Below are 20,611 nucleotides of genomic sequence, written 5' to 3'. Positions count from 1 at the left end.
TCATGAACTTCCTTCTGATGAATACAGTAAGTCAGATACATGCACAAAAGAGTCAGTAAGATATTTACCTGGGATTGACATACAGAGAATCATGCTACAGAGGATCATGCTGCATTCATTCTGCTATTTACCAAGCAGAGATGGCGTGAAACTGTGTTTGCACCTGGTCAGCTTTTCTAGCCACATGGAAGAAGATGCCTACAAAAAGAAAAGTTTCCATCATACTGACAAAAGAAGAGACAAAAAGAAACACCACCTGGAGAGTAAGAAATATTATTATTCAAGAGATAATAAGAAACTCTTACATGCAGTCATGTCTGAAAGCCACATTCTTGGACTTTCCAGTTTAGTGAGCTAATAAATTAGGGGATTTTTCTTTTTTGCTTAAATTGGTTTGAATTGTAACCAAGAGAACTAACTGGTACAGACTATGTGTCTATGTTAAGTAAACATTATTTTGTACTGAACCATCTTCTTGTATGTGAAACATCAGTTTCTTCTATGGATGGGTTGTTCTTATTGATCAAGTATACAGAATTGGAAAATAAAGCATATAGCCTTGGAAGAGAAGTGGGAACTTCAGCTTTGCATCTAAACCAGTCTTGGGGAATAATGGGTAGCAATGTGAACAGCTATGATCTCATAAACAAAAGAGACCTTAGGAAAGTGTTTTTAGGAGGAGAAACCATCAGAAGCTACTGAGAAGATAAGTATACAGAGCTAGAAGGCATCCCAGGTGACTGTGCGAAATAGGCACGCTAAGCATTGGAGTTATAACACAAAAAAGATTTTCAAAGTATATTTATGTATATCAGTATGTCAGGCACCGCCAAGTTGCTCCACTAAATAACTTTTAAGCACACAGTAATTCTCACAGATGAAGAAACCAAATTTCTTAGGAGAAAGATAACTTGCCCAAATTAATGCAATTGTGTGAGCTGGCAGAGGTAGAGCCACATATTCTGATTGGGTTTTGTTGTTCATAACATTCTTTTCAGTCATGGATAAAATTAACGTTACAGGCAAACCTGGATTAAATTTGAAAATCACTTTTTAAATATTACTGAAAAACAAAATTAAAGGTAACATAGACTTTTTAACAGACTTTTAAGTTGTTTCTTATTTTGTACTCTTAGGAATATATGGACATGTTTAAAACAGTTATTATACAAGGAAGAAATGACTTTCAACTCTGTGAGTTATTTTTATATTCTAAATAGATACTCTTGTGTCTGGCTTTATGATTTTGAATAGTTACTTCCTTTCATGGTAGATGCAGCCCAGTTTTTCATGACTACTTTCCCTTTCTTTCTCTCTCACTCTAATTAGAGCATGATTTTAGTTACAGAAAATCATGTTATACATTAATGCAACTTTATAAATATTTCTCATTAGAGACATATTATATTATGCTTCTATGTTCTTGACTTAATAATTGCCTCATTTTAACTTGTATACTTCTTTATAAACCAGTCTTTAATCTCTCCCTAATTACCTCATTAGTGTCACTATAAACAAGTCAGTAGTTGTTTCAAAAGCCACACGTTTGTCATCTAAGTCCTCTAATTTTTTGGCATACTTAACTATGGTTTTCTGCTCCTTCCATCTACTTTGTCTTCTGGTTTCCTCTCAACATATACTCTCTTTGGCTGCCATCTGTATCCTCTTGCAAAACTGAATCTTTTCCAGCATATGGAAAGCAACATGGTACCTCTCTCAGGTCACTGACATTCCAACAGTTATACCTCTCAACTGTGACTATAAGGATAGATTCGCTATAATAGGCAAGTGGAAGACCAGAGGTGCTTTTTGCAGAGTAAAGTCATCTCAGGAGCCCACCATACACCTCTGGCTGTGTTGAGGAGGTGTCTCACCATTCTCACTATCACTGATATGTTGAGTTAAGGTGTTCTCTTTCCATGAGGACTTCCTTCCACAGACAGATCCATAATCATTCCTAGTTACTGAAACATGCAAGTGAAGGATAATTTGGAGAAAAAATATGTAAACTACTACATCATTAATATTGCATGAAACCAACAATTCTTAAAAATGTAACTAATGCTCATTTTTACTAGTTTTTAAAGTGCATTATCAAATATTTTATGATCAAATGCTGTCACTGTATCAGAAATTTAATAACACTGGGGAATTTTATATTCATTCTTGAGAAAAGCATCATGTAGGAAGTTGTATGGCAAAGTGCGTGGGTTTAGAGACATTTTAGTCTATTTTTGCAAGGACTACTTTTCTAAAAAAATCACATAATACTAAATATGTATGATTGAAAATTTGATGTTTTTTAAAGTATATCAAATGTCTCAACCTAATTTCCATTGCTGATATAGACCCATACTGGGTTTTATAAAGTACTATATTGTTCTATTCTAAAGATAAACAATTTTGTTTAACAATGGCAGGCATGTAAACCACAATGTAGTAAAAAAAATAAGGTTCGTATTTGTTGTTAAACTTTCCATGACTATGACAAAATACCTAAGAACTTATATTGAGTCAAGGCTTATTTTGGTACATGATTTCATGTTCATTAACCTTATTGATATTTTTTTCTTAGAGAATCTCTTGAGAGATGGACAACATGAAGTTGCAGCGGGACAAAAATAGACAGAACCAGCAATAGAACTCCCACAAAAACTGGCTCTGGTTTTTCAATTGAGTTACATGATATGCACTTGAAATTATCTATCTATCTATTATCTATCTATCTATCTATATGTCTGTCTGTCTGTCTGTCTGTCTGTTTGTCTGTCTACCTATCTATCTACCTATCTTTCTATCTATCTAATCTTTCCACTCTCAGGCATTTATCTGATAGACCACAAATAAGGTCATACTAAAGCCACCAGCACAATTATGTTCATTGCAGTATTGTTACCAAGATGTGAAATCAACACAAATGCCCCTCATTGGATGAATGGATCAAGAAAATGTAAGATACATAATATATATATAACATATATAAAAATTGAATTCTACTTATCCCTCAGAAAAAAACAATATTGTATTATTCATAAGGTAATGGAAAGATTTGGAAAAAATTATATTAAGCAAAGTAGCCAGAACCAAGAAATATAGCTGGCATGTTTTCCTTCATTTGTGGTGCTAGAATATGCCTACAAATCTACAAGTAAATGCACTGGATGATAAAAGAAAAACAATACACTGGGATATGATAAATTATATAGGTCTCTAGGCATTCACACAGAGTGAGACCAAAGGAGGATAGTCTTAGGAGAGGATCACATACACACAATAGCTATGTGCATCTGACCATATGATATAATATTTATCAAATGAAACTCCAGTTATACCTCTGAACTGTGACTGTAAGGATAGGTTTGCTATAATAGGCAAGTAGAAGACCAGAGGTGCTTTTTGCAGAGTAAAGTCATCTCAGGAGCCCACCATACACCTCTGGCTGTGTTGAGGAGGTGTCTCACCATTCTCACTATCACTGATATGTTGAGTTAAGGTGTTCTCTTTCCATGAGGACTTCCTTCCACAGACAGATCCATAATCATTCCTAGTTACTGGCCAGGGAGAGGTCCGGTATGGGTGGAGTTGAGGACCAAAGGTGGGCATAATGCTCACAGAAATGAATATTATTTTTTCTTTGTTGCTGTTTTGTTTTCATTTCCTTTTGTCTTGTTTGCTTGTTTGCCTATCTCTGGGAGGTTGAGGCAGGCACAGAAATGGTGGGACAAAGGGTGGACAAATATTTCAGTGATACTTACTAGAGCCTATGTTGAAAATGAACTATACAAATTGTGGGTGGGGATGGGAGGGAAAAACTGGGAGAGAATGAGGGAAGGGATGACATTGTTCAAAAAAGAAATGTAGTCTTTATATGACTTATGTTACTATGACCTCTTCACATCACCTTTACAATGACAATTAATTAATTAATTAATGGAAGTAATATCACAAAATTCAGAATTATGTAAAAAGTATAAAATTCTGTCAATTTCATTCACTCTTCACTATTTATTTAAAATTTACCTTTGTAATAAAATTTAGGCTAAATAACAATTACATAGGTTAGCCTTGGGCAAAATAACTTACATGAACATAAATTGTTATTAAAGTTTTGTTTTACCTTTTACTTTATGATCCATTTCAAATTTCTTTGGAGTAAGAAAGCTACAAACCACATGCATGTAAGTTGGATCAATAACATATATTACCTTCCATTGTACTACAGTGTCTCATATACGTGATCCTATATATAATATACAAAGTAATACATTTGGTGTCTGCTGATAGAGAGATGCCATAAAGGAAGTCAAGAGAAAGTCAGCAAATCAGAAAAGTATTACTGAAAGCATGAATAATTTTTAAAGGCATACTAGACTTACACCTGTGGAATGAGAGCTTGGTACAATGATCAAATCTCTTTAACTCTATAAAATGTTCTGAATCTGCTATAGTGACTCAGACTGTGGGAATAAAACAGACCAAATATTGAATATATAAAAATTAGGCCACCAGCTGACTGTATAGTTATAGTTAATAACTAAAAAGATAAAAAATGGGTCTTTAGGTTATTGGCCAAAGAGTACTTCTGGGTCCATAAGCTAAGGTAAACTGTGAGCAGCTATCACTGAATGCAAACTAATTATTTATTATTGCATAGATTGTAAGTCAAGTACTATCTGATTTTAGTTTATATTTTCTTACACTTCAAACATAATACTTGAGATACTGAAATTGCCACATGGTCGGTAAATGGGTTAACATTTATGTAGTCAACTTTGAGACCTTAGTATCCTGCTTTTCCTTGGTTCGGTCCCAAAGTTTAGTTATACTGATAAAAATGAATGGGTAGGAAACAAACAGAAAAAAAAAGAAAGGTTCCAGTATCATACCAAATCCGTATTTAGGGCGGGAGGGCAGAAATCTGGTATTGACCTCAACATCTTGTGCTATCTCTTGGCCTTTTTGCTTGTATGTAGTCCTCTACCACTGAACCACAACTCCAGTCTAGCTTTTTTTCCTGGTAATTTAGAGTTTGGACATTTCTTTCCCTGGTGGTTTCAAACTGAAATCTTCAAAATCCCAGCCTTTTGAGTAGCTGGGATTCCATGTGTAAGCCATGGGTACCCAACTCAAATCCATATATCTCTATCATATTCTTGGATCTATAATTACTATAAGGAATACTTAATATTGTGTTGTAACTTGTGACTTCAAGTCAGTCATCTCCTGGAGACTCTCAAAAGATTAAATACTGAGAATACCATTGAAAAAATAATTGAAGAAAATTACAGGTGCTATATATGGCCAAAACTTTGCCTTCAGTCAGTAATGAAGTTACATATTTGAATTAAACAAATGAAAAGAATGTAGAAAAATGGAAAAAAGATTTCTCTTTGGTCTCTATCTTTATTAGTAATTATTCTTCTGTGTATTAAATCCAGGAATTTTTTTTTCCTGTCTTTTGGAGGGGAAAGGGAAAGAAGGGGAAGGGAGAGGAGGGGAGAGAAAGGGAGAAGAGGGGAGGAGGGAGAGGCGAGAGAGGAGAGGAAGGAGGAGGTTGGAAGAGGGAGAGAAGGGACAAGAGGAGGGAAAAGTGGAGTAGAGAGAGGCGAAAAAAGGAGTAAGGGAAGGGGAGGGAGGGATGTACGGGAAAGAGAGAGAGGAGTCCCATTTACAATGAAAACTCATGGTTCTTTCTGTAGTTATAACCAACGCATTAAACAGGAACCCCAGGTGACTTCGGGGATTCTTTGAGAGCACTAAACCTGCCATGAGTCCTATGGTTCCTCTTCAGCTCCTGCCTCGGGTCTCAGATTACGTTTTTAGTCAAATGCGAAACTTGAACGAAGTTTTCTCCTCCCTTGATTGGACTTGGGGTAGATGGGAGTACCAGGCCCTATCAGGAAAGGTAAGCCATCTGTCCTGGAGGCCTCAGGGAGGCAGATCCGGTGGGCTGAGCCTAGAGGTTACCAGCGGAAGCACTAGCGGACAAGGTGCAGGCCAAAGACACTGCAGGTCAAAGAGTTGCAGTCACAGCTCTTCCGGAAACCCCGCCCACTCCTGCAACCCGCTCCTCGCCCCGCCTCCCTGTCCTGTGTGCCTCGTGGACGGAGAACTACATTTCCCAGAAGGCGACGCAACCCTCTCGCATAGCGCGCCAATTAGCGTCCGGTGACGCTATCAGTCAGCGCTGTGTTTAGACTCTCCTGATGTCGTGGCGCTCTGGGACAACAAGTTGGTGCTCAGCGGGGCCCTGGGACTGAGGGCGAGGTCTGGGTGATCCCGAATCCTCTCCTACCCGCTCCACTCTTTCCGCCCCTCCTCAGGCAGAATGAGGCGTGCAGGCCTGGGTAAGAAGAGGGCTGAGGTTCGAAGTTTGGCAGCGCTAGAAGCTGCCATGCTGGGCCCGGGGCGAGGGAGGAAAACTTGGACTGGTCTCTCTCACCGGTTCGAGCTGGTGAGCCAGCTGTCTGCAGGGAAAATCTCTAGAATCCCTGCCAAGTGGAAACACACCATTTGTCCCAAACCCCAGTGGTTTCCATAAGTTTGATTCAGATGGAAGTTTGGATGGAGGGGGCGGGGGTGGGAGCTTGGATGGGGAGAGAGACAGACAGAGAGGGAGGGAGGAGGAGGGAGAGAGAGAGGGGGGGGAAGGAGAGAGAGAGAGAGAGAGAGAGAGAGAGAGAGAGAGAGAGAGAGAGAGAGAGAGAGAGAGAGAGAGAGAGAGAGAGAGAGAGAGAGAAGTTTGAAGAGAGAGATGGAAGTTTTGAAGAGAGGGGGCGGGGAAGAGGAGAACCTGGGCGTAGTATGTACAGGTGCCAACTCTGGGGAGTTGAGGGTTGTAGTCTGAGCTTTGGCTTGGGAAACTACTGTTCTCCCAGCCCAGCCCTGGGTTATCTCTTTGCTGACTCAGGATCTTAGTTTCTGTAAAGTGAAATTTGGGCGTTGGGATATGATAGTGATTGTATTAGTCCTATTACAGTGAGTTACAAAGGTTAATGTATGTGTCTTTGTAGTCCTGGTGTGGAAGTCTGGGTCAAAGGCAATATTATCTAGAACATTTCTTATCTGGGCCTTATTCCACTGTTAATGCAAAACAAAGTGGTAAGGTTTGGTGACTTAACATGTGTTTTTTGACTTTGTAAGTTAAGACACCAACACACTAAACGGCAAGGAGATTTTATGGGCCCCTTTAATAACACACAGCAATTACAACAGTATTTTATGCTTCTGAAGCTCTGTATTAAGAGAGCACAGATTTTTAAAGAAGGAAATTCTACTATCTCAGAGTACAATGTACTTGGAAATACATGTGAAACTTTCGCATTGACTACCTTCTCTTCACCCTCCCCTGGTTCTGCTCTCCTCAATACATCCCCTTTTATATTTGTGTCTTTATTTTTGGAGACACAAACTTTTAAGTGTAGTTTTTTGTTTTCTAAAACCATAGAGGGAAATGAAATTGAAACAACATTCTAATTTCAAAAAGGCTTAGGTTTGTATGCATGAAAACTTTTCTTTTCATCATCCTTAGTGACAACTATTTATTAACTTGAATAAGCTCAAGCTTTCTAGCAATTTATCAACTCCCTAGTGGTGCTCTCTCATCTAATTTAGCTGGGGAGTAGGGATGGGTACAAAGAAAAGTTATTGTAAATGTAGTAGATTTACATCCATAAACTAGATCAATGATTTCAAAGCTAGGTTACTGTGTACTTTCTGAAGACATAGCAAATTGAAGTGGACATTAACTAATGAATAATGGGAGAGCTGAGATCCACATAGGACAATGACTGAAAGAAAGGTGTACAAATAGAGTTATGCATGATGTGCCAAGAAATTATGATTTCATTGTGTGCGTGCACACACACACACACACACACACACACACACACACACACACACACACACACACACCTGGGTCTTGACCTCAAGGCCTGGGCACTGTGCTTGAGCTTTTTTGCCCAAGGTTAGTGCTTTGCCACTTGAGCCACAGCTTTTTCACTTCTGGCTTGTGGGTGATAAAAGTTATGGACTTTCCTGCCTAGACTGTACTGGAACTGTGATCCTCAGATCTCAGCCTCCTAAGTAGCTAGGATGCCACTGGCACAGGCTGATAAAGCCATTTTTCTTAATGGTCACACAGGACTTCATTTTGGAAATCTTTCTCTGTCAAACCAAGGAATACATATTTCATCAATAGGCCCTTGACTCCTTTGAATGTTTTATGCAACCATGTTCCTTGTTAAGTTGCAGGGGAAAAAAAAAACTTGAGAATTTTTAGTTCTCAGCCCTAGCTATACCATATGTGGGAAGATTTTAAATTAGATTTTTCAACTAAATTTTAGAGTCTCTGGGAACTTCCCTTTTCTTTTTAAAGATTACATATAGGTGAGAGGGAAGGTGATTAAGTATTACTATAATTTACATTGGTGTAAAATAACAGGCTTTTAAAAGAATTTTCAGTGTCATAATTTGGGGTAATAATCTGATAAGGTATTCATGTATGCATTACTCATGAGTTGCTATATAAGTAGATCTAGTCATTGGTAGAACCTTCCTAGAGAAGTAGCATTTTACATTTGTCTCAACTGACAAAGGGATCTTCAGTATATACTAACTTTGCTGTAACATTTCATAGCAACAATTCATGTTAACAGTACTGGCTGCTTGGAATACCAATTTAGTGTTTTGTTTTATTAATTTATTAATTTTTGTCAGTTGTGGGCCTGGATGCTGTCTCTGAGCTCATACCTATTGCTCTATCACTTTGAGCAACAGTTCCATTTCTGGTTTGGGGGTGGTAAATCAGAGATAAGAGTCTCTTGGACTTTTCTGTCCAGACTGGTTTGGAACCATGATCCTCAGATCTCAGCATCCTGAGTTACTAGCGCTAGGCATGCAGTTCAGTATTTTATTCCTCTGGGGGTGGGTGACAGTTTGAAGGAAACCATATTTTTGAAATGTACATTGAACACTTTCTAGACAACAAATGAGAAGTTTACTTTGAAAATATAGAAGTGTTTTAAAAAAGCTCCTTAAAATTATAATTAAGATAAAGAAGGAAAATAAAGCAAATAACATTAATTTAGAATGAATTTCTTGATGAGGTTGTTGAGGGATTCAACTATAAGCAATTAATTGTTGAGAAAATGTTATATACCCAGATCTTTAGTCACCTAGGTAGGAAGCATTGCCTTTTTCCTCAATAGACCTTAGTAAAGGAGATTTTCCACATAGTATGACTTAGTAATAAAATAAGAATTCATTATAAGTAACATTTCTTTAATTGGGAAAAATATGCCCAGTTCTTACATTCTTAACTTATATAATAACAAATTTGGAGGACTTCAGGAATAGTATATCAGCAACTGAGGGAAAATTTTGTCTATGCAGCATTTTCCTCAGTTTGGAATATACTTGTTCAACACTTTGTTACAGTTTTAATGGCGGTGTCTGATGCATATAAAGTGCTCATTAGGCACAGAGGAAGATAGATGAGGCACGCCTCTCAGTGAAGAGTATAATCCCACTCTTGCTAAAGCTGAATAGTAGTGTTTTGTTCCTTAATCAGTTCACTTATAAGAATTCATTGTGTATGTGTTTATGGGGAATTATGAGTGAAACAAACTTAGTTATTAGTCTTTTAGCAATAGAAAAAAATATTAACATAAACATTGTAACATTTCAATCCAGAGAGCAATATTAATGTTATAAACAATCAGAACTATGTAGTTTTGCTGCTCAGAGAAAGTAAAGTTGTACTGTCTCACCCCTTGCTTCAGCTAATAGTCCTTCCTGCTAACCCCTGTCCTTCCAGATCTTACTGTCACTGCCACTCCATCAGCTTTTCGAGTTTATTGAAGCTTATTGTTTGAATAGCATCCCTTTCTCCTACCTTCTCTACCTTCTACCACTGGTAAATCTACTTCAAAGCCAGGCCAATACAGCCTCAACATTCATAATTTCAACCATTATTCAAGCAACCCAATTTTGGAGTTCTCTTTTTCCTCAGCCTCAACACTATAAATCTCTAGCTGTAGCTGAGCTTGACCTGAGGCTTCTGAGGGGCTAGACCAACTAGTACTTTAGAAAGAGCACACATCTGGGGAGATTGAAGCCATTACAAATTTTTGTTAAAATCAGGTTTATTTTATCCTCCTCGCAATCTTGAGCAATCCTGAACACTTTATCTTCATGATTCTCCTTAGTTTTTATTCCAGGTTATCACCATTGTTTAGCAGATAGACCATCTTCCTTCTTTACCAAGAAAATTAATGGCAGTATTTTATTTATTTATTTTTAACTAGGTAAAGGACACCTTTCTTCATAAATTCCAGAACAATGAGCATGCATTGACTGACTAAGGCTCGTGGTACCTGCTATTCTGATGAGTGTCTAGTACCACATTTAAGTAGGGTAATGGGGCCTGTCTTCTCAAGGCCCCAAGAAGATAGGTAGCATCTGAGAGAACAATAGATCTGACACAGGTAGCTCCTCAGATACATTTGGCAAATGGATGAAACTACAGAACTTGCAGCTAATGTTTCCATAAGTTATTCTGTCCCCTTAAGCTTCAGCTTTTGTATTCCATTCCCTGGAGTACTGAAGTCTCAATGAGAAATAGATGCTGGCAAAAGACTCCATCTACATTAGTTCCCCTCTCACATGATATCTTCCTTTTTCTTCATAGCCCAAATTCTTCAACGGGCAATTAATACTACTACTTTAAAGTATATGTTTCAATTGTGCAGGAAGTGTCTCCCAAATATTCTGGTATATGAGTGCCAAGCAACCAATAAATGTGTATTGAAGGGAACTGAAGGTATTGAAAAGAATCCTGATCTCAGGTTATGGATTTTAAAAATAAACGTAGAGTATGAAAACTGTAGACATGCATGGTCTGCAACGCCCTCCAGGGGTCTTTTTTGGTTCTTTTCTAACTGTTTAGCTTTCAAAAGTGACCTCTGTTTTTGCTACCCTGCATGTCTGACTGCCATTTGCAGGTGAAGGAGCACCTCCTGGCAACTATGGGAGCTATGGCTATGCTAACAGTGGGTATAGTGCCTGTGAGGAAGAAAATGAGAGACTCACTGAAAGTCTGAGAAACAAAGTAACAGCTATAAAATCTGTAAGTATGGAATATACATAGATTACTTTGTATACATATATGTATACTTATGAATTATGTGTTTTGGTGTCATACTAAGGAATAAGTATGAATACAGTCATTGAATAAATTGCACTCAGATTTTAGGGAGGCTCAGAAATGGCACGTCTTGTTTAATTCTTCTTTAATTCTTTTTTCAAACTCCAACCATTCTTTTCCTGTGGTAGTAATATAAAAACACTACATCTTTTCTGTAATAGTTCAAAAAGAGCGGTTCCATCTTCCAGCCCAAGTAGCTATTGAAGTTTTTTCTAGTCCCCTAAGGTACAAATCTTCATCTTCTGTGTTTCTACTTTGAACCTCATTTCAGTCTTAACATTTTCTCATGATTCTCTTCTTCATGGCTGCTTTTCTGGGTTTTGACATGATCCATTAGGAGAGCCCCTTACTCTGTCATTTGTGGCTGAGCTATATGTACTGCTGCTACAGTCATCTTTGTAGAATGTTCTTAAAATTACATCTGGCCCTCCTAGAAGTCTTTGGTTTGTTCTGTGATTAAATAAACAAGGTCTACCTCTGGGGCTTAGTTCTTCAAAGACTGGCCCCAGCTTTTCAGACCTTATGTCTCATACAGAACACAGATGTATTTTCTGCCAGACAAATGGGGGTGCTCTCCATGCCATGCCTTTGGTCACACTGTCCCTTGTCTTGCTTATCCTCTTCCTCCTTATGTTGGCTGAAGTTAGGCTCTTCCTGAAAGGCCCCACTTTGCTGCACACTACTTCCTTCCTCTAAGCCTCTGACTACTACATCTAAAAGCAATTTATTTCCTGATGGGTGGAGGGATCGGGGGGAGAATAGGATGGGAAGGGGAAATAAAGGAGGAGGCTACAATGCTTGATAAGAAATGTACTCATTATCTTGCCCATGTAATTGTAACCCTCTGTACAGTATTTTCACAATAAAAGAAAAAAAAGAATAACAAAAAAAGAAAAGAAAACAAGACCATTTGTGTCATTTCTATATCAATTTCTGCATAGTGATTTACATTGGAATTATATGCATATAAAAATGATTTTCATGATGTAGGATTTTAAACCTTCTTTTATTATACATGGAATCTTACATAATTTTATCAATGGTATTAATTGAATAATGTATTGAATAAAGGAATTACACAAAGATAATTTTAATAATGCATATGATCAATTTTGCATTGCAATAAACATATGCTCTTACATAGCATTCAGAAGAAGCCCATGCTGCCAAGCCTTAATTGGTATTTCATTACAATACTTGAAACATCAAATTGTGTTCAGCCTAGACTATTATTTGTGAAAGAGTATTGTTTTTCCAAGTCATAGTAAAGCCAAAAGAGTTGATCTATCATATTGCATAACGTTAATAATTTAGAAAGTATAACATTTGGGAGGACATAAGAATTAAATGCCTCTTAAAGACAAAACTAATATTGGACATTGAGATTCTTTGTTATGAGAAAGCTGTTCTATCCTGGAAATTTCTTTTGTTGGCATGAATGACACTTGTTGCAAGTTTGTTGGGTAATGACCTGTAATTTGTTAAACTTGGAGGAAATGCTTATGTTTTGGTCTCTATAATAGTGATAGGGTTTTGTGTTATCCCATATGCTTTTATAATAATTCCAAAAGATTTGCAGCAATGGAATGTTGTTTTTTGTTTTGTTTTGTTTTTTTGGTCAGTCATGGGGCTTGAACTCTGGGCCTGGGCGCTGTCCCTACGCTCTTCAGCTCAAGGCGAGCACTCTACCGCTTGAGCCACAGTACCACTTCTGGTTTTCTGGTGGTTTATTGGAGATAAGAGTTTCACGGACTTTCCTGCCCTGGCTGGCTTTGACCCATGATCCTCAGATCTCAGCCTCCTGGTAGCTAGGATTACAGGCGTCCTGATTGGATTGTTTTTATTTAAATACTTTGTTTTGTAAACCATTAGATTCATGTCTTAGCTATCACCATTAAACAAATCCCACATAGGTTTGAATAAGCCAGAGCCTTTCTTTAATCCTCACTTTGGATATAAAATTATTAGGTTTTATTTGCATAGCAGATGTAATTGCCTACCTATACTATAGTTGTTTATAGGGTTATACTCTTTCTGCATGGATACAGGATATGGATATTACTACCTTGTAAATTATTTTCAAATTATATTCTAAAGAAAAAGATCTTTAATAATCTATTTAAGTAATCAGTATCAACATAATCAAAGTAATGCTGGCAGATATTAATATCAAAATACTTATATCTGTATTTGTTACAGGTCCTTATATATCCTGTGAAATGCAAGAAGGAAGTGTGCAGGTAGATACTCCTATGTGAATAAAATAGAGAACAAAAAATGCAAGAATAAGAGAATCAGAGAGAATAGTGAGACAGAATTGATTATTACAATGAAATCAGAGTGAATAGGAGAGAAAATTATTTTTCCACTAATTTTAGTGGACAATGTATCTGAAGAAGAGATAATATTTTGTATTTCTAGAATTCTAGAATAGAGCTTTATTAGGGAACATATATATGTTTAGAATACCATAATACTTTTATTTTACAATAATTGAATACCTTTATATGAGTAGTAATGTGTCTGCTTTCTTCTTTATAGCTTTCCATTGAAATAGGCCATGAAGTTAAAAATCAAAATAAATTACTAGCCGAAATGGTAAGTTGTTATGATTTTAACTTTACAAAATTTGATCTAGCATTCTCACATTTGGTTTGTTAACTAAGAATAATAATGTTTTGATTTTTTTATGTGTTTTTAACACACCTACAGAGTATAAATCCTGGATTTTCCACTCGATGTATCTAGTCAGTTTGTAATAGCTATAATATTTATTTTTGCAGTTTTTGTCTTGCCTAATGTAATTAGAAATGGAAGGTGGAAACCAACTTACATACCATTCTGTGTTTAGAAGCACTGTTAAAAACTCAAGACAAATTATTATTTTGAGTGGTTTTAGAAATTTCTGTGGGTAAAGACTATGACTAGTAATTTACTAACCCAGCAGTCTTAAAATCTTTGCTTCTAGCCAACCAAATGCCTTTCATTTAATGGAAATTTACTTTAGATTCATGTCTTAGCAATGACCACCAAAAAAATCCCACATAGGTTTAAATACACTAGAGCCTTTAATCTTTGGATTTAAAATTTCTCAGAATCTTCCCTTGTTTTTCCACATTTTAAAATTTCGTACTATTCAAAAGTTTATATTGATAGCAATATTCTTATTATGCTTTGTACTAGAGTCATCTAAAGTACACTTTGAAAATGGATACGCCAGCCGGCTGTCGGTGGCTCATGTCTGAAATCCTAGATACTCAGGAGGCTGAGATCTGAGGATCACAGTTCAAAGCCAGCCCAGGCAGGAAAAGTCCATGAGACTCTTATCTCCAATTAACCACTCAGAAAACTGGAAGTGGCACTGTGGCTGAAGTGATAGAGCGCTAGCCTTGAGCTGAAGAGCTGAGGGACAGTGCCCAGGCCCCATGGCCCCATGGCCAAGAAAAAAAAAAGAAAAGAAAAAGAAAAGAAAATGGATATGCGTAGTTCTTCAGAATAACTCATTCAGAATGTGTATGTCTGTGCCTGGGCTGTGCTCCTGAGCTCAAGACTAGCATTCTGCTACTTGAGCAGAGGCCCACTTTCAGCTTTTTGGAAGGAATAGTTTTTTGAAGATAAGCGTCTCATGGATTTTCCTGCCGGGGCTGTCTTCAAACCTAAATCCTCAATCTCAGCTAAGATTAGAGTTATGGGCTGCCCACCCTCCTAGCTCTCACTGAAAAATTTAGGGAACAGGGGATAGGCATGTATCTTTTTTTTTTTTTTTTTTTTTTTTTTGTCAGTCATGGGGCTTGAACTGTGGGCCTGAGTGCCGTCCCTCAGCTCTTCAGCTCAAGGCTAGGGCTCTACCACTTGAGCCACAATGCTACTTCCAGTTTTCTGGTGGTTTATTGGAGATAAGAATTTCACAGACTTTCCTGCCCCTGCTGGCTTTGAACTGTAATCCTCAGATCTCAGCCTCCTGTAGGTAGGATTACAGGCATGAGCCACTGGCGCCCCAGCATTAGGCATGTATCTTTTGAAAGCAGCATCCTCTTTCCTGATTCTGATAAATAATCCCTATGAAGAACCAAGTATCTAAAGAGGGTAGCTATGACAGAGGCTATGCTATGTAGAATCTTATGGCAGACCTTGTTTTAGATATTGAGATTTCAATAAAAGTGTGATATTTTTCCTTTCCACTGTCACATGATTAACTTTTAATAGACTTCACTATACTTCAAAGTCACTATTAATCAAAAGGTGTTAAGAATAAAGGCATTCTAGCCTTTAATATGATACTGTATTAAATTTTGAACAAATTCTTGTCTAGGGTAGCAATTAACTGACTGACTATACCAAGCAGGAAAAATCTCTGTAATGCACAAAACAGAAGAAACCTCTATGGTAATGCACAAACATTACCTTTATTGTTAATGGTTTTTCTTCTACATAATTAGAATTTAAAAAAAACCTAACAGTTTGTGAAATGTTTTACTGGAGAAAAAGAGAGCCTTTTAACAAATGTACAATAATGACAGTCCTACTTAATTACTTGAATATGCAAATGTAGAACATTAAAATTTCAGAATTATGTTTCTATTCTCTCCTAGGATTCACAGTTTGATTCTACAACTGGATTTCTAGGTAAAACTATGGGAAAACTGAAGATTTTATCCAAAGGGAGCCAAACAAAGTTACTGTGCTATATGATGCTGTTTTCACTGTTTGTCTTTTTTGTCATTTATTGGATTATTAAATTGAGGTGATGCAAGTAAGTGTGAGTCTGGAATTTATTCCAGCTAATGGCTTGAAATACCACTTTGTTAAGCATAAAAACATTCCTCACTCTCAAATAGTATGGCCTTTTCCATTCAAGATTATTGGATTCTACTTCTTTTATAAATCACATTAGTAAGGCAATGCTTTTTAATACTGTTTCTTACTGACTCATTTTAACCCCTATTTTCAGGGGATTGAGATGGTCTGAGATCAGTGGTTTACCAGTTTTTGTTTTTGTTTTTCCCATTTTACTGTTAAATTGAGTAGCAGAAGAATATTCTGTTGTCACCATAAATGTAACTTATGTTGCATGTAAAGAAACTAGTGGGGGAGCAATATAATGCCTGGAAAGAACCTGATTTCAAACTCCTGAGGTACTGAGCCAGAATATGATAGATTGGTAACTTTATTTCCCTCATATGTCAACAACTACGATGATCTGCTTTCCCTTCCTCCTTTGGCAAAAACTGTGAGCCATTTTCTTTTTACCTAAAACTTTCTCATTAATTTTGATCATATGATTCTTCTGTCTTTGTCCAAAACCCTCCTTCTTTAATAAAACTTCCACATAGTATGGCCAAAATTACATGTGTATCCATATAGTTATTGTTTTTATATTGATTTTAAAAATTCCATGGACTTTCTTTATTATAGCTTCATGGTTTTACCTACTTAGGTAGGCAATTTGATTATCATTTGTAACAGAATTTAGGTGAAATTAAATAATTGCTAAGCTGTGAGTGGAAATCAGATGTTTAAGCAAAATGAATTGCCCCTGCTTTATTATGTGCTGAACATAGCTATGAAAATACTCAGGCATTCAAGTTGGAGTCAAGAGGATTGTTGTTTTAATCAACGTATTTGTAGAAAGTGTGACCAAGATGGATATGGGTGGAAAAGAAATACTAAATTCTGTGAAAATACTCTGTATTGGTCCTGTTTTGGAATAACCTATTTATAGTTTCTAGAAATAAATTTTTATGGGGATATATTAACTGACTCTGTTGAATCTTTGCTTTAGCTCTAGCTGCTTGACATAGAATCTGAAAAAAAAATGTTCTGAAGACTCGGGTTCTGAACAATATCAAGCAAAGTTAACATTTCTTTTTTGTCTGAGCTTGCTTCAAACAATTATGGCTGTCTGGCCTACAGTTTCCAAAAATCTCTTGAATTCTTTATATTTCTGTTGATTCACTCTGCAGTCCTTTTGATCATGAAATCCTTGTCAGTTCTACCTTAGTTTTATGGAGACATTGTCTTCATTTGGGTCTCCATTTTACTGGTAAAAGTATAAGACCTTTGTGGAATAAGTCGCAGACAGAGCTGAGGTGTAAGAGAAAAGACACTTGTTTGAGCGAGATGACCTGTGCTCATCAGATCTTTAATCTTTCACTCAGTACTCTTAGCCTCAGTTCCTTCATTATAGCACCTTTTTCATAGAATTGTGACAAGTAGCTTAGGTAATATAGTGGAAACAACTAGACATATATGATAGTCAATAAATGTTAGTGTGTCCACTCTCAGTAACTGTTAGTCCTCAGTAGCAAGAACAGAAGCTTTAAGGGTGTAAGTTTTGAGGTGTAAGTTTTGAGGAGAAGATGAACCTCCAGTGGTTTCTCTTCTAGGAATTTTAACTACTCTGTGTCAATTATGTAACACCAGAGGTCATGGGCAGTAATTGAAGTTAAAAAAAGAAGAAGAAGAAGAATTGCAGTCAGTACAATCAAAAACCTCTTGCTGCTGGGCACCAGTGGCTCATACCTGTAATCCTAGCTACTCAGGAGGCTGACATCACAGTTCAAAGTCAGCTTGGGCAAGAAAGTCAGCGAGCCTCTCATCTCCAATAAACTACTCAGAAAAAGCTGAAAATGTCACTGTGGCTTCAGTGGTACAAGCACTAGCATTGAGCACAGAGAGGCTCAAATACAGAGCCGGAGTTCAAGCTCCAAGACTGACAAAAAACACCATTTCTTGGCGTTCATTTTGATAAGCATTTTATATGATCGTATATGTATAGCTATTGAGCCCTTGTGATCCTCTCCTATTTCTTTCTTTTATCTTTTTTCTTTTTTGTCTTTCCTTTTTTCTTTAGTTTATTCCCCTTTTTCACTGTTTTTGATTTCTGTACCCTTTGTCTTATATATGTTTATTTGATTTGGGGAAGCAAAGGGGAAGCACAGAAGAGGTGGAACAAAGGGTGAACCAATTCAGCAGTGATACTAGACATTATGTTGGAAATGAACTATACAAAGAGACCCAGGAAACAATTTAAAGATAAGAGAACATAAGGGAATCACCAACAGGCCATTGAAGTCTTAAGGAAAACAGTGATAGCAAGAGAAGGGCATATTTCAGAATTAAAGTTAGCTGTTTTATGAAAATACTTAGCTGTGTTACAACAATGTGAATAAAGTTGGCTATTATAAAGGAGGTAGTGATTTCAGGTAAAGGGAATTATGGTGATATAAAAGTGTTCTTATCACTACATTGTTCAACATTTCATATTTTGATATTTTTTTGAACTGTGCAAAACTTGACATGTCATATCATATCTCTGTTAGCTATGATGCTGGCAGGTAAAACTGGCCTTTGCTTCACTGGGGATCTTTCTGCCAACAAGTGCTTCTTTCTTCTTGGAGACACCCCTCCCCACCCCACACACACTAGGAAAAATCGCTCCTACAAATTAAATTTGGAAAAATATAAAGTATAGCAAAGTTCTAATTCTTTATAATTGTTTAGAAGCTCATTATTAATTCTGTAAACATCCTTGCAGTTTTCTGACAAGTTGCTTGTAATAGTTCAGTAGACAAAATACTCGGCTATTACAACTTGCTATTATTGAATAATCTGTTCAAACAGCAAGAGTTGGTGATGTTTGGGTGGAGTATTATATACTCTACATTTTAAATGTGAAACAAATTCAGAAAACACTTTATAAAGATCCAAGATGTCCAAGTTTCCCCTGAAACATCTAGTCACTGCATTTCAGTAGGGGCTGGTTCTTAGAAGTATGCCAAACACATTGGGCAAATAATAGAAAATACAGCTTACACCTGGATGCCAAGTCTACAAACAAGTATGGGGAATTATATGTATTTTGATGGAATTCAAATTGGTTTATCAACTAATTCTTGGCTGTTACTTGAACTGAGAAGGAGCGTTGGCTAAGTATTCAACATTGTCTGCATCAGAAACTTGAAACAGAGAATCCTTGTACCTGCATCCATAAAATGCTTCTGGTTTCTATAAAATAAACAAGTTTCCCTAATATTTAAAATTAGATACATACTGAGTTTGAGAGAAAGTTGAACATTGCCTGGTAATTTGAGTCCATTTACTCAGGAAGTGATACATCAGGCCATACTGATATTTGTTTAGTGGGATGTAACATAATATCATGGGTAAGACTGAAAACTATGAGGCCACATTATCTGAGCATAACCCTGCTCTTCTGTTCCTGGCTCTGGTTTGATGACCTCCCAATCTTATCTGTAAATCAGAAACATTTTACATAAAGATAGATATTGCTCCTACTCTAATAAGCTTAGTGTTATAATTAAATACTACTGGAGAGCTCGGAAAACGTGGTTAATTGTTGCCTTAGTCTCTCCGGACTGGTACCCTTGGGATTCTGATCTGTTAAACCAGCTTATAGGCAGCTGAAGGAATTTTGGCTTGTTTCTCCTCCAAATACACTGCCAGGAATAAAAAAGAAAAAAAAAAAAAAAACTAGCTGTCTTTTTTGGAATGGTTCATCATTTTCTGGAAATTAACTCATTTAGGTTTCTTTGCATCCTCAGCAATCTAATGGAATTATTTTGAACTTTTTTTGTTTTTGTGTTGCTTTTAATTTTAGCTTATATAGCTCATTTGGGCTATTAGCATAAGAACAGACCTTTGACCCTCTGAAAGCAGAAATTTGAAGTGAAAGAAACAAAATACCTGTGGAGGCATCAATTACCTATTTAGCATAAAATGTGGACTATTCAGTTCTATTTATTTTGTACCATCTAGATGTTATTCTTGCACCAGCACTGTGCTATTTTAATCAGTACAGTCTCATAGTGTTTTTAATAGCCAACTGATATTGTTATCTATTTGTTCTGTATGAAGAACAGACTCTGACATATTTTAATAAATCATAGTGGCATTGATAAGAATCGTTAATTTATAATCTCTGTAGGGGAAATTAAGCTCAACATTTTATTGTTGAAATGTTGAGTTTTTACTTCAAAACATTTCTCATTTTATATTTCTCATATCTTTAGTGGTACAGTGGCAAACAAGTTCTTGCAGTGATGGGTCAAGATGATCTATAGTAATATCTATAGTAATTTTTATTTCTGCAGTGAAAATAGTCCCACCCCGCTTGATTTCAAATACAAATGTGTCATCACTGAACAAAGGGTTATAAAAGTACGTGCATCATTGGCTCTTATGGACTGGTACAAACTAGCTCCAGTACAATCTACAACATTAGATTTGTATTTGTATTAGTGTGTGTGTGTGTGTGTGTGTGTGTGTGTGTGTGTGTGTGTGTGTGTGTGTGTGTGTTTGTGTGTGTGTGCAAGAAATGGGGCTTGAACTTAGGGCCAGAGTGATCTCCCTTAGGTTTTTCACTCAAGAATGGGCATTCTGCCA

General features: G+C 36.7%; 1 protein-coding gene across 1 annotated transcript; it reads left to right on the top strand.

The window, feature by feature from the left end:
* The first annotated feature begins 6,191 nt into the window (after window positions 1-6,191).
* Window positions 6,192-16,962, top strand: Bet1 (Bet1 golgi vesicular membrane trafficking protein). The gene is made up of 4 exons (XM_069996507.1): window positions 6,192-6,347; window positions 11,004-11,128; window positions 13,748-13,804; window positions 15,799-16,962. The coding sequence occupies exons 1-4, from the start codon at window positions 6,329-6,331 to the stop codon at window positions 15,952-15,954; spliced, it is 357 nt and encodes a 118-aa protein (XP_069852608.1). The 5' UTR covers window positions 6,192-6,328; the 3' UTR covers window positions 15,955-16,962.
* Window positions 16,963-20,611: the final 3,649 nt, after the last annotated feature.

The sequence above is a fragment of the Dipodomys merriami genome, unplaced genomic scaffold, assembly GCF_024711535.1.
Source record: "Dipodomys merriami isolate MVZ:Mamm:240054 unplaced genomic scaffold, mDipMer1.0.p SCAF_5, whole genome shotgun sequence".
Taxonomy (NCBI): Eukaryota; Metazoa; Chordata; class Mammalia; order Rodentia; family Heteromyidae; genus Dipodomys; species Dipodomys merriami.
The sequence above is the reverse complement of the archived record's forward strand: the minus strand, read 5'-3'. Positions and strand labels throughout refer to the sequence as shown.